This window comes from Geotrypetes seraphini, chromosome 1, assembly GCF_902459505.1.
Source record: "Geotrypetes seraphini chromosome 1, aGeoSer1.1, whole genome shotgun sequence".
NCBI lineage: Eukaryota > Metazoa > Chordata > Amphibia > Gymnophiona > Dermophiidae > Geotrypetes > Geotrypetes seraphini.
Window position 1 is genome coordinate 151,132,161 of NC_047084.1, and position 13,720 is coordinate 151,145,880.

The 13,720-nt window shown below is 43.7% G+C and overlaps 1 protein-coding gene across 3 annotated transcripts in view; it reads right to left on the reverse strand.

Moving 5' to 3' along the window:
• The window catches only part of LOC117358278, a 77,158-nt gene extending 65,088 nt beyond the window's left edge, over window positions 1-12,070 (reverse strand). Inside the window, exon 1 of one of the 3 annotated variants that reach the window (XM_033940006.1) lies at window positions 11,900-12,070. In XM_033940006.1, the coding sequence (XP_033795897.1) occupies window positions 11,900-11,960 (61 nt within the window). In that variant the 5' untranslated portion in view covers window positions 11,961-12,070. The remainder of the gene's footprint in view (window positions 1-11,899) is intronic. The other 2 variants (XM_033940007.1, XM_033940008.1) reach the window with 2 other exon arrangements.
• Between the last annotated feature and the right edge of the window lie 1,650 nt (window positions 12,071-13,720).

The window sequence follows — 13,720 nt, forward strand, 5'->3', positions numbered from 1 at the left end:
CTAATGAATATGCATGAGAGAGATTTGCATATGATGGAAGTGATAGGCATGCAAATTTGCTTCATGCATATTCATTAGGGCTAGCCTGAAAACCCAATTGGTCTGGTGTTCCTCCAGGACAGGGTTGGGAACCACTGAGATAGAGAACCCATTTGCGTTTGCAGCTTCTGAGCATTTCTTAGGTAATTGGTACTGATGTAAGATCAATATAGCGATGGGGATCGGTAGAATATTTTTATGACATCAACATTTGGATCCACCCAGTGTTATAACTAAAATACTCCTTATAATCTGGAGCCCTGTCCAAACTTACTGTGATTTAGACCGTTGACAAATAGTCATTCAGAGTATTCTGCATAATATATATATATATTGATCATCCCTTTTATTTAAAGATTAAATCAATATGTAATGCTTTTTGTAAATGCTATTACAAGCTGATATATATACCCTTCACTGATAATATGTGCCCTGACCCTACTATATATATATAGAGAGATATATAATATATATATTTATTTATTTATTTATTTTATATGAAATTATAGAGTTGTTTTCTTTTGGTCTGGTTTTTGCTTTGTATATAACACCCATGATTTGTAAATACTCCCAGAGTTTGTTTGGGGTTATCATGTCTTTCAACAGTTTGGCCAAAATTGTCTTATCTTGAAAATCTGAATTTTGATGCAGAACCAATCTACTGAGCTGTTTTGTTTTTCCCTTGTTTTTTGTCTGCCCAGAACCTGCAGTGTCTGTCCCTGTCCACAGTTCCTCCTGATAATTTGGATTTAGCTCACATCTTTCTCTGGTACAACTGGTATTTTTTTTCGTGTACCTGGAGCAATGGAGGATTTAGATGTAGAGAATGACACCGTGACAGAATTTATCCCCGTCTCTGTGGATAACCACAGGAAACCACCCATGTCATTCTCTAGCGTCTATCTCAACCTCAGTCCTTCTACACCAGCATTCTTCAATGCATAGCTTGAGGGTCAGTGGCTGGGCCATTCATACTCTGATTCTTATGTGAGCCAAGTATAGGATAATGAAGCCATTGTGACATCACTGATAAGCTTGGCTCTTATTGGTGGAGACATTATGGCATCATAATATCTGCTCTGGAATGTTGCTACTCTTTGGGTTTCTGCCAGGTACTTGAGACCTAGGTTGGCCTCTGCTGGAAACAGGATACTGGGCTTGATGGACCTTTGGCCTGTCCCAGTATGGCAACGCTTATGGACTTATGTTCTAACCATCTCGTGTCATTCTTTAGTGTCCATCTCAACCTTAGTCCATCTACATCAGCATTCTTCAATGCAAGGCTTGAGGGTCAGTGGCGGAGCCTATTCATACTCTGATTCTTATGTGAGCCAAGTATAGGATAATGAAACCATTGTGACATCACTGATAAGCTTGGCTCTTACTGATGGAATGAAACATTATGACATCACAATATCTGCCCTGGATACCAGAGACTGTCATTCCCTAGTGTCTATCTCAACCTCAGTCCTTCTACACCAACATTCTTCAATGCAAGACTTGAGGGTCAGTGGTTGTGGCCATTCATACTCTAATTCTTCCCTCTCTCCTTAAAGAATGACATGGGGATGGTTTTCTAAGGTTAATCACGGGAACAGTGACAGATTTTGTCACTGTGTCATTCTCTAGACTTGTCCTTAATCACATGGAACCACAGTGGGATTTGAACTGGGCTTCCCGGATTCTTAGCCCACTGCTGTACCATTAGGCTATGTTTCCACTCCTAACACTTTTTTCCCCTAGCAGCTCAAGGAAATTTACTTCCAGGTGCAGTAGATATTTTCGAGTTCTTAGAAGATTCCAGTCTGCTAGATTTACTAAAAGGCTGGACTGTGTGTTAGAATTGCATGTTTACACAAGATCCAATTGTGTGCCTCAAAACCTATTAATAATACATGCCAACTGCTTTAGTGCAAACAATACATTTAATGAAATGTATTCCTGAGTTGGAACCTGAGAAAATAGAGGGTGAAGTGAGTTATCCAAGGTCACAAGGATCATCGATGGGATTTGAACCCTGGGCTTCCCTTCTTCCTGCTGTTCTAACCCAGGGTTCTTCAACCGCCGGTCCATGGACCAGTGCCGGTCCACAGAAATTTCCTGCCGGTCCACAGGGCCAGCACGTGCATCAGGCCCAAAACAGTGTTCTTCAACCGCCGGTCCACGGTGCTATCGATGCGGCGTTATCTTCGAGCCAGCTCCCTCTTCCTAACTGATTCAGTGCACAAAGCCACAGGCAGTGGCTCCTACGGGCATCCTGCACTTGAACTGGAAGCCTTCTCTCTGACGTTGCAACGTCAGAGGGAAGGCTTCCAGATGAGGCACGGGACGTGCAAGGTGCAATTAGTACTATTATGGAGGCGGGGTCTGGGGTGGATATTGGGTAGAGATGGGCAGGGTCTGGCCCACGACTTAGCCCAGTGTTCTTCAACTGCCAGTCCACGGACTGATGCCGGTCCACAGAATAATTCTTTTATTTCTGCCGGTCCATAGGTGTAAAAAGGTTGAAAAACACTGTTCTAACCATTAGGTTCGTACAGTTTGCAGTTGTATATCTGCACTGAAACTCCACTTATAACACTTACACCCCTTTTACAAAACCGTAGCGTGGCTTTTAGCGCTGGACGCAACGGTAAAAGCTCCGACACTCATATGAATTCTTTGAGCTTCGGAGCTGTTACCACCACACATGGCGCTAAAAACCACACTACGATTTTGTAAAAAGGGGGGAGGGGGAATGTATTATTTTACCCATGCCTTTCCAATTGCTTAGTTATGATACCTAGATATCCCAGTTAGGGCACCTTTTATTAAACGGCACTAGAGGTTTTAAACATGGGCTGACGAGGTAAATGCTCAGATGCTCATAAATTCCTATGAGCGTTGAAGCATTTATCTCGCTAGTCCATGCTAAAATCTTCTAGTGCCGTTTAGTAAAACCCAGCGTTAGTTCTTTCTCTGTATTCCTATATTTTTGTTGTGTTCCTGGTTGTTGCGAACCTGGCTGTTTTATTTTTTTGCTTCCTGTAACCCTGTTAATTCGTATAACCTCCTGAACTATTGTGCCTAATAGAGAATGAAACGGGGACAAATTTTTCCCTATCCCCACATGAATTCATATTCCACGTCCCATCCCTGCAAATTTCATCGTTGTCCCTGTCCCTGACCCATTCCTGTAAGCTCTGCCTTAACCGCACAAGCCTCAAACTCTTAAGATTTTAAAGTGTTTGATGCTTGTGCAGATGAGGACGGATCTTAGGCATTGGTGGAATGAGGCATTATGACGTCACAATCTGAGCTCTAGAATGTTGCTACTTAGGATTTTAAAAGGTTTGGGGCTTGTGCAGATGAGTACGGATCTTAGGCATTGGTGGAATGAGGCATTATGACGTCACAATCTGAGCTCTAGAATGTTGCTACTTAGGATTTTAAAAGGTTTGGGGCTTGTGCAGATGAGTACGGATCTTAGGCATTGGTGGAATGAGGCATTATGACGTCACAATATGAGCTCTAGAATGTTGCTACTTAGGATTTTAAAAGGTTTGGGGCTTGTGCAGATGAGTACGGATCTTAGGCATTGGTGGAATGAGGCATTATGACATCACAATCTAAGCTCTAGAATGTTGCTACTTAGGATTTTAAAAGGTTTGGGGCTTGTGCAGATGAGTACGGATCTTAGGCATTGGTGGAATGAGGCATTATGACATCACAATCTAAGCTCTAGAATGTTGCTACTTAGGATTTTAAAAGGTTTGGGGCTTGTGCAGATGAGTACGGATCTTAGGCATTGGTGGAATGAGGCATTATGACATCACAATCTAAGCTCTAGAATGTTGCTACTTAGGATTTTAAAAGGTTTGGGGCTTGTGCAGATGAGGACGGATCTTAGGTATTGGTGGAACGAGGCATTATGACATCACAATCTGAGCTCTAGAATGTTGCTACTTAGGATTTTAAAAGGTTTGGGGCTTGTGCAGATGAGTACGGATCTTAGGCATTGGTGGAATGAGGCATTATGACATCACAATCTAAGCTCTAGAATGTTGCTACTTATGATTTTAAAAGGTTTGGGGCTTGTGCAGATGAGGACGGATCTTAGGTATTGGTGGAACGAGGCATTATGACATCACAATCTAAGGTCTAGAATGTTGCTACTTATGATTTTAAAAGGTTTGGGGCTTGTGCAGATGAGGACGGATCTTAGGTATTGGTGGAACGAGGCATTATGACATCACAATCTGAGCTCTAGAATGTTGCTGCTTAGGATTTTAAAAGGTTTGGGGCTTGTGCAGATGAGTACGGATCTTAGGCATTGGTGGAATGAGGCATTATGACATCACAATCTAAGCTCTAGAATGTTGCTACTTATGATTTTAAAAGGTTTGGGGCTTGTGCAGATGAGTACGGATCTTAGGCATTGGTGGAATGAGGCATTATGACATCACAATCTAAGCTCTAGAATGTTGCTACTTATGATTTTAAAAGGTTTGGGGCTTGTGCAGATGAGGACGGATCTTAGGCATTGTGGGCAGAGCTTGCAGGAATGGGGCAGGGACAGGAAAATGAGTTCCTGTGGAAACGGGGAAATATTTGACTCCGTGTCATTCTCTAGTGCCTAAGGAAATGCTAACATATAAATACGGTTATAGTTTAAAATTAGTTTATGGTTGATAAATATTTTTTTTTTACTAAGTTTGATTGTAACCTAGGCCTTCTTTGGTTTGCTGTACTTTTAAAACTTGACAGCTAAAATTTAATGCTAAGAAATGAAGGTCATGCATTTCAGCTGCAAAAACCCGAAGGAATGGTACCGTTTAGGGGTGAAGAACTTATATGCATGACAGAAGAGTGGGTCTTGGGTATGATTGCATGTGATGATCTTAAGGTGGCCAAACTGGTTGAAAAGTTGACAGTGAAAGCTAGAAGGATGCTAGGTTGCAGAGGGAGAGGTATGGCCAGTAGGAAAAAGGAGGTTATAATGCCCCTGTATAAGACTCTGGTGAGACCTCACTTAGAATATTGTATACAATTCTGGAGGCCGCACTTTCAAAAAGATATAAAAAGGATGGAGTTAGTCCAGAGGAAGGCTACTAAAATGGTGTGTGGTCTTCGTCATAAGGCGTTTAGGGACAGACAAAGATCTCAATCTGTCACGGGCCGTATCGAGGTGGAAGAGGATCTCTTTTTCCTTAAAAGACCCATGGCAACAAGAAGGCATCCGTTGAAAATCAGGGGTGGGAAATTTCATGGCGACACCAGAAAATATTTCTTCACCGAAAGGGTGGTTGATCGCTGGAATAGTCTTCCACTACAGGTAATTGAGGCCAGCAGCGTGCCAGATTTTAAGAAAAGATGGGATTGGCATGTGGGATCTCTTCATGGAGGTTGTTAGGGGGTGGACCATTAGTGTGGGCAGACTGGATGGGTCGAGGCCCTTTTCTGCCGTCATGTTCTATGTTTCTATTTGGCATGTGGGATCTCTTCATGGAGGTAGTTAGGGGGTGGGCCATTAGGGTGGGCAGACTGGATGGGCCGAGGCCCTTTTCTGCCGTCATGTTCTGTTTCTATTTGGCATGTGGGATCTCTTCATGGAGGTAGTTAGGGGGTGGGCCATTAGTGTGGGCAGTCTAGATGGCCCTTTTCTGCCGTCATTTTCTATGTTTCTACTTTGGAGGAAAGGCAGGAGAGGAGAGACATGATAGCAACATTTAAATACCTACGTAATGTAAATGCGCATGAGTCGAGTCTCTTTCATTTGAAAGGAAGCTCTGGAATGAGAGGGCATAGGATGACGTTAAGAGGTGATAAGGCTCAGGAGTAATCTGAGGAAATACTTTTCACAAAAAGGGTGGTAGATGCGGGAAACAGTCTCCCGGAAATGACGTCTGAAGAGAGCCAAGGCTGGCATGAACAGTGGGTCGAAGATGCTGCTCGCACCAGCACAAGTTACAAGATGTGCGTGGGAGGCGGACGGAGAGGTGAGGCGCCAGCGCCCCTGCAGAGACGGTACCCATGGTGGTCCCCCCCTCACAACGTCACTGGATGATATGGATGGGCAAACCGGATAGACCATGTGGAATTTCTTTTAATTCTTTTTCTACATGTATTTTCGGCCTCTTAAGTCTATTGTATATGAGAAAATCCAAACTAGGTGCTTAACTTTATGCTGAATAAAAACGAGAAGAATGTTTGAATGCGAGTTAAGAGGCAACGTGTCCCTTTTTGTCTGTCACAACTAGAATGTAATCTCTTTTGAGCAGGGATCTTTTCTTCCTTGTTAATGTACAGTGCTGCGAGCATCTGGTAGCAAGATAGAAATGATAAGCACCGTAGTAACAGTAGAAGTAGATCTCCAAACAATCACAGTAGCAAAAACTTGAAGCAGATCAACCATACTAGGAAGTGAGTAATTTATTACAGGTACCCAATGTGGACATGTTTCCAGGTTTATTAGTTTCTTGTTATACCGTCTATCCGCAGGTATCTAGATAGTTTACAGTAGGTTAAGAAAGCAAAAAAATTTAAAAATATAATTTAAAACAGTAAACGGGGGAATAGATAGACTTGACTGACACGAAACAAGGAGGGAAGTTGGGGGGCGGGGGTAAAGGTATCATAAAATTATAATAGAAAAAAGGTATAGGGAAAGGCAAGGGGAGAGTGTGGCGCAGTGGTTAAAGCTACAGCCTCAGCACCCTAGGGTTGTGGGTTCAAACCCCCGCTACTCCTTGTGACCCTGGGCAAGTCACTTAATCTCCCCATTGAGCCAGGTACATGAGAAAGATTGTGAGCCCTCCAGGACAGACAGGGAAAAATGCTTGAGTATCTGAATAAATTCATGTAAACTGTTCTGAGATCCCCGAAAAATTGAATAAATAAATAGCGTGAAGAGTTTCAGCCTCTGATAACCAGAGCTGGTTTTGTGACATCATAATGCCTCATTCCACCAATGCCTGAGAGCCAACCTCATCAGTGATGTCACAATGGCTTCATTGTCCTATACTTGGCTCACTTCTACTTCATTCTGGTTTCTAGAGTGACACGGTGGTTAAAGCTACAGCCTCAGCACCCTGGGGTTGGGGGTTCAAACCCACGCTGCTCCTTGTGACCCTGGGAAGTCGCTTAATCCCCCCCCACCCCATTGACCCAAGTACATTAAACAGATTGAGAGCCCACCGGGAAAGACAGGGAAAAATGATTTGAGTGCCTGAATAAATTCATGTAAACCGTTCTGAGCCCTCCTGGCAGAATGGTATAGAAAAATAAATAAAGGATAGTAGCCATGTTCAAAATGAGATAAAATATATCACATTCATGAAAAGGGCAGATTGAAACCACTGTTGACGCACTGAGAAAGACGTTGTGGTGCAATCGAGATAAAATCCATCCTGACACAGGCATTTTCATTTAGAGATAAGATGAAAAAAAAGGGGCTCACACTCTTTATGCACATTGATCAACAGATGTAGCACGAAAACACTGATGTTGCAATACCAGTAGCTGTCTCTGCTGCAGGGGCCACCTATATACTGAAAAATTACTCAAAGCAGCCTCATAGACTCAACATGCATAGGTGGCAGCCTTAACTGTCTAAATCAGTGGTTCCCAAACCTGTCCTGGGGGACCCCCAGCCAGTCAGGTTTTCAAGATATCATAAGAACATAAGCAGTGCCTCCGCCGGGTCAGACCATAGGTCCATCCTGCCCGGCAGTCCGCTCCCGCAGCGGCCCAAACAGGTCACGACCTGTCTGAATCACCAGAAGGGGCTCCCTTGCCACCTTGGTTTCTCATTGAAGTCCTCTCTTCCCATCAAAGTCCTGACCCTCCGGTCTTGCACATGCACGACCTGTTGGGTTTCTATACTTATTACCTGGTTAGTTTTCTATACTTGTATTACATCCCAGCTCCTCCCTCAGTATCCCACGATCCCTTTATCCCTCAGGAATCCGTTCAATCCCTGTTTGAATCCCTGTACCGTACTCTGCCTGATCACTTCCTCCGGTAGCGCATTCCAAGTGTCCACGACCCTTTGGGTGAAAAAAAACTTCCTTGCATTTGTTTTGAACCTATCTCCCTTCAGTTTCTCCAAATGCCCCCTCGTACCTGTTGTCCCCTTCAGCCTGAAGAATCTGTCCCTATCCACCCTCTCTATGCCCCTCATGATCTTGAAGGTCTCTATCATATCTCCCCTGAGCCTCCTTTTTTCCAGAGAGAAGAGCCCCAGCCTATCCAACCTCTCGGCGTATGGGCAGTGTTCCAGCCCTCTTACCAGTTTCGTTGCTCTCCTTTGGACTCTCTCAAGTACTGCCATGTCCTTCTTGAGGTACGGCGACCAATATTGAACGCAGTATTCCAGATGTGGACGCACCATCGCTCGATACAATGGCATGATGACTTCCCGCGTCCTGGTTGTTATGCCCCTCTTTATGATGCCCAGCATCCTGTTGGCTTTTTTCCCTAATGAATATGCATGAGAGAGATTTGCATATAATGGAAGTGTCAGGTATGCAAATCTCTCTCATGCATATTCATTAGGGATATCTTGAAAACCTGACTGGCTGGGGGTCCCCCAGGTCTAAATGAACTATGCTATACCAAAGCACAGACTCGTATCATTGGCTGTATAGGACAGAAAAAAAAGAGCAGTTGAAAAATATGTCACCAAGTGCTCCCAAAAAACTGGCACAGAGAAAAGGGTTTTCCAACAGCAGAGCAGGGCTGGTAGAGGAAGGAGGTCTCCAAAGGAGAAGAAAAAGAGGAACCCCCCCACCCAAAGCAAAACTTATCTGCATGAGCTGATTAAAGAAGCCAGGGGAGGAGCTGATTAAAGAAGCCAGGGGAGATGCTGTTGCATTTGACAAAAATGATTCTAGTGAGAAATAAGTTCCACCTCACGTCTTGGACTCTGTATAAACATTTGTCAAGTTTCAAGTTTTCAAGTTTATTAATTGATTTGTTCAATCGCTTAATCTGCTTTCTAAGCGATGTACAATAAAATATGCATACATAAGGAGACAAAAGCATTACATACACTTAATTAATTATAATATAAACAAAAGGAAAGAGGGGATGAAATCCATTTTTTATAGTAAAGAAAGGACATACATGGTAAATACAAAAGGAAACTGGGAAGAGAAAAAAAGAAATAAAAAATAAAATAATAAAATAACACTCTATGATAAAATTTAATTAAGTAGCAAATGCATCTTTAAATAAAAAGGTTTTTAATTCGCTTTTAAATTTCCCAAATACTTTCTCCTCCCGTAAAAACATGGGAAGCGCATTCCAAATCTGGGGAGCTGTACATGAAAAGATAAATTGTGACCTGGACTGCCCTCTGCTCATGCAGATAAGTTTTGCTTTGTGGTTTTCTTGGCACAGTAAAAACGGCATTAGCGCACAGAGGTGGCATAGTAAAGGGGAGGCGGTCCGCTAGCTCCCCTCCTCCTCTCTGCCCCGCCTCTTCCCACTCCTCCCCTCGCCGTGCGCACGCCCCCTCCATTCCCCCGTACCTCTAGTTGTTCACCACCCCGAGCAACTTAAATGTGCACCTGCGACCGCGTCATCTCTTCTTGGTGTTGCGTATAGGGAGTGACGTCAGCGGGAGAGACAACGGGGTTGCGACGAGCACGTCAAACCTTTTGTTCCTCACAGCGGCAGGGGCGTGCGTGCGGCAGGGGGGGGTCGTGGCAGGAATGGGTGGGGGAGGGACGCCACTGCCCTGGGCGCCTCTCACCCTCGCTACGCCCCTGGCACGCAGGAATGACCCGCGTAAGCAGGCATGACAGGCTTTTTTTAAAATTACAGCTTAGCAAAAGGGACCCAGAGAGACAGACCTGTTGGCATAAACACTTTTCAAATGTGTTGCACTAATCTTGGCGTACAGCTTGGAAACCCGGAAACGTACCCGATGACGGCAGAAAAGGACCGTGAGGCCAGTCTAATTTGCTTATTCCGGAGGCTCTACAGCAGAACCTAACCTATCTTTGGATGTACTCTCACACGCTCCTATCCACGCATCCTCTGCATTTAGCCCTGGTTTTTGTAAATTATTTTACCCATGTTTTCTCCACCATCTCCCCTGGGAGGTCTCTTGCATCTAGCATCCTTTTTGCAAAGAAATTACCCCTTAGATCAGTGGTCTCAAACTTGCGGCCCGGGGCACACATGCGGCCCGCCGGGTACTATTTTGAGGCCCTCGGTATGTTTATCAGAATCACAAAAGTAAAATAAAACAGTTTCTTGATCATATGTCTCTTTAGCTATAAATGACAATATTATTAAGATTTAGCCAAAAGGAAAGATTTATAAACTATAAAGAGTTTTACCTCATGCAAAATTGTCATTTTAAAGGCCTTCCAAGTAGCTACCTACAAATCCAAAATGTGGCCCTGCAAAGGGTTTGGGTTTGAGTTTGAGACCACTGTCTTAGATCCATCTTAGTTTCCTTTCAGTCTCGGATCACCATCCTTAACCAGGTTTTCAATTTTATTTAATCACACCGCAATGGAAGAACATCTATGCGGTTTGGATATAAAACCAATAATTAAAATAATATAAAAGAAGGTAGAACCACTATGTGAAGAGTAAAAGCAAGAAAATAAAGAATTGAAAGCTGATTTTGTGCTCCCTGTTTCGGACTGGTCTCCTTTCCACGTGTCCTTCACGTACGTAAATACATTTCAAGCAATCTGCATTTTATAATTGCTAACAGTTTCTTTGCTCATCTGTTTTAGTTCGCAATAGTTTCTAAACGCAGCATTTCGCAACTTCGTGTGCCCTCACCAATCGCTGAACCGAAATTCATATATTTCTTTTTCTTGCATATTTAACATATTAAATTCCCTATCTGATCTCTCCCATGTAGGGGAGGGGGGCATGAGAAGGGGTAAAACGCGGACCTTGTGAATCTTTTTAAATTCTTTATTCAATTTTTAAACTACAGATGTGAACAATAATTAATACACTTACATAGAATATTAAAATTAAAGCACATTAAACTTACAAAAATTTATAAAAAAGAAAATTATTTCCCCCCACCCTTCCACCTATTAATCAATAAATAAATACCTTCAGGAACAATAAAAATATACCCCCTAAACCAATTCCAAAACGTACCCCCCTCCCCCACCCTCCCGCCCTGGATGTGTAGTAGGACCTTGTGAATCTAAACCCGCACGTCCTTAAAAATCTGAGGCCCGTGGCACTGTTTAGGTGTAATCAATTTTTTTTATTTTCAAACAGAAAAGCAACCGAGGAATAACAACAAACTAGAACCAGACTACAAAATAGACTAACCCAGCGCCCCCGCCACTTTTAGTCTCAGCCTAGGTTCTGGCTCTGACAGACCTCCGTGATACTTTCGCTCTGACGGACCCTAATGCTTCTCCCTCCCTATGCTGAGATTAAAATCTAATCTAATCTTTGGTCTTATATACCGGGTCATTCCCAGAGGGACTCGAACCGGTTAACAAAACGTTTGCCCTGAGGTCTGTGCCACTTTTTGTCTTAGCCTAGGGAGGGAGAAGCATTACAGTTCGACAGAGCTAAATTGTCACAGAGGTCTGTCAGAGCCATAACCTATGCCAAGACTAAAAGTGGCACGGACCTCAGATTTTTAAGGACATGCGGGTTTAGGTCCGTGAGGTCTGCATTTTACCCCTTCCCTGGGGAGGGGGCATTCATATTGTGGATTCTTGTTTCCTGAAGTCAATGTATGGCTTGTTAATGGAGAATAACTGTAACCTTGAATGCTCTGAGCACACTAAGCGAGACACAGTCTGCCACGTACACCACAAGAAAACAACCCTGCTTTATTATTATTTTTTTTTAATATATGTCAGAAGCAGCTTTCACTCACCTGAGAAAAGCAAGAAGGCACAAGAGGCTGCCACTTTGCACCTCTTCAGAGCAGGCTGCATTTTTAAACGCGGTGGAAAAGTTCCCTGAAAGAGGCCACACTTTCCTCCAGCACCCAACGAGCATCTGAGGGCTGTTACCCCACCTTTCTACAGTCTTATCATTCAAGCGCTCACTTCCTGGTCACTTCATCAGCTAGTCTCTCCTGACCCCACCCAAGTCTCTTCTTGTACATCAGAAAACTAGCAAAGTTAAAAGAAGAACGTAAAATAACACACACAGTTTTAACCACAGTGGCAGGATGTCCTTAGCAAGAAACATTCTAGCTGTACTTTATCAAATTGGTGGAAACCTGAAGAGGATATGATTTCTTTAAAGGGGGGTTGGGGGGGGAGTAGCACGGTGGTTAAAGCTACAGCCTCAGCACCACGAGATTGTGGGTTTAAACCCACGCTGCTCCCTGTGACTAGTGCTGCCCAATTCAGGGAAAAATCTTTCGACTTGATTCAGCCTATTGAATCGATGTTTCACTTCGCTTTTCCCGCCCAATCGGGCGTTGTTGATTTTTTTTTTCAAACGTCCTGATGGGTTTATTTTGTAATCTTTCTACCCACCCCATGCAGGTGCTGTGGTGTAAACAAAATAAACAAAACAAAAAAAGACTTTTCCTCTCTCTGTTAGATCTTGCTCATGCTCACTGTCTCTTGCAGGATACACATTTCAAATCTAACATATTGTAATCACAAATTAGAAAACAATATAATTTTTTTCTGCCTTCCACTGCCATATCCAACATTTGTTTCTTTCCCACTGTCTACCATTTCTCTCTCACTCTCTACCTGTCTTATGCCCTGAGTCAAACCTCTCAATTCCCCTCCATACAGCATCTCTCCCTTCCTCTCCTTCATTATCATGTGCAACATTTCTTTCTCTCTCCCTTCCCTCCACTCTATGTCCAACATTTCTCCCTCTCTCTTCTCCATGCATGTCTCCCTCCCCTCCACCATATGAAGCAGAGGTCTCAAAGTCCCTCCTTGAGGGCCGCAATCCAGTCGGGTTTTCAGGATTTCCCCAATGAATATGCATGAGATCTATGTGCATGCACTGCTTTCAATGCATATTCATTGGGGAAATCCTGAAAACCCGACTCGATTGCAGCCCTCAAGGAGGGACTTTGAGATCCCTGATATGAAGGTTTTCTCCCTCTCACCATTTTCTACCTCATTGTTTCATCTCTCCCTTCCTCTCCTCCACCCCAATTCTTCCTTTCTCCTTTCTCTCCCATGTGAAGAATCTCCTCCCCTCCCATCCCCCTGATCAGCAGCTTTCCTCCATTCCCACCCATCTCCCTGTGCAGCAGTTATCTATCCCTCCCTCCCACCCCCCTGGGCAACAGCACCCCACCAACCCTCCCACTATGACACCTGCCATTCCTTCAAGGCCTCCTAGAGCAGCAGCAGTGGCAGCATTCTGAACGGGCTGCTTCGTGGCCTGCCCTGCTAGAGCTTCCCTCTGCTGCGCCACTGATGACATCATCAATGGAGATCGCTCTGAGGAAAGGGATATTACCAGTGGTGTGCCTTAAGGTTCTGTTCTTGGGCCTGTTCTTTTTAACATTTTTATAAATAATATTGCTGAAGGGATTGTCAGGTAAGATTTGCCTCTTTGCGGATGATATCAAAATCTGCAATAGAGTAGACATGCCGGATGGTGTGAATAACATGAAGAAAGACCTGGCGAAGCTTGAAGAATGGTCTGAAATTTGGCAGTTAAAATTTAATGCTAAGAAATGCAAGGTCATGCTTTTGGGCTGCAAAAACCA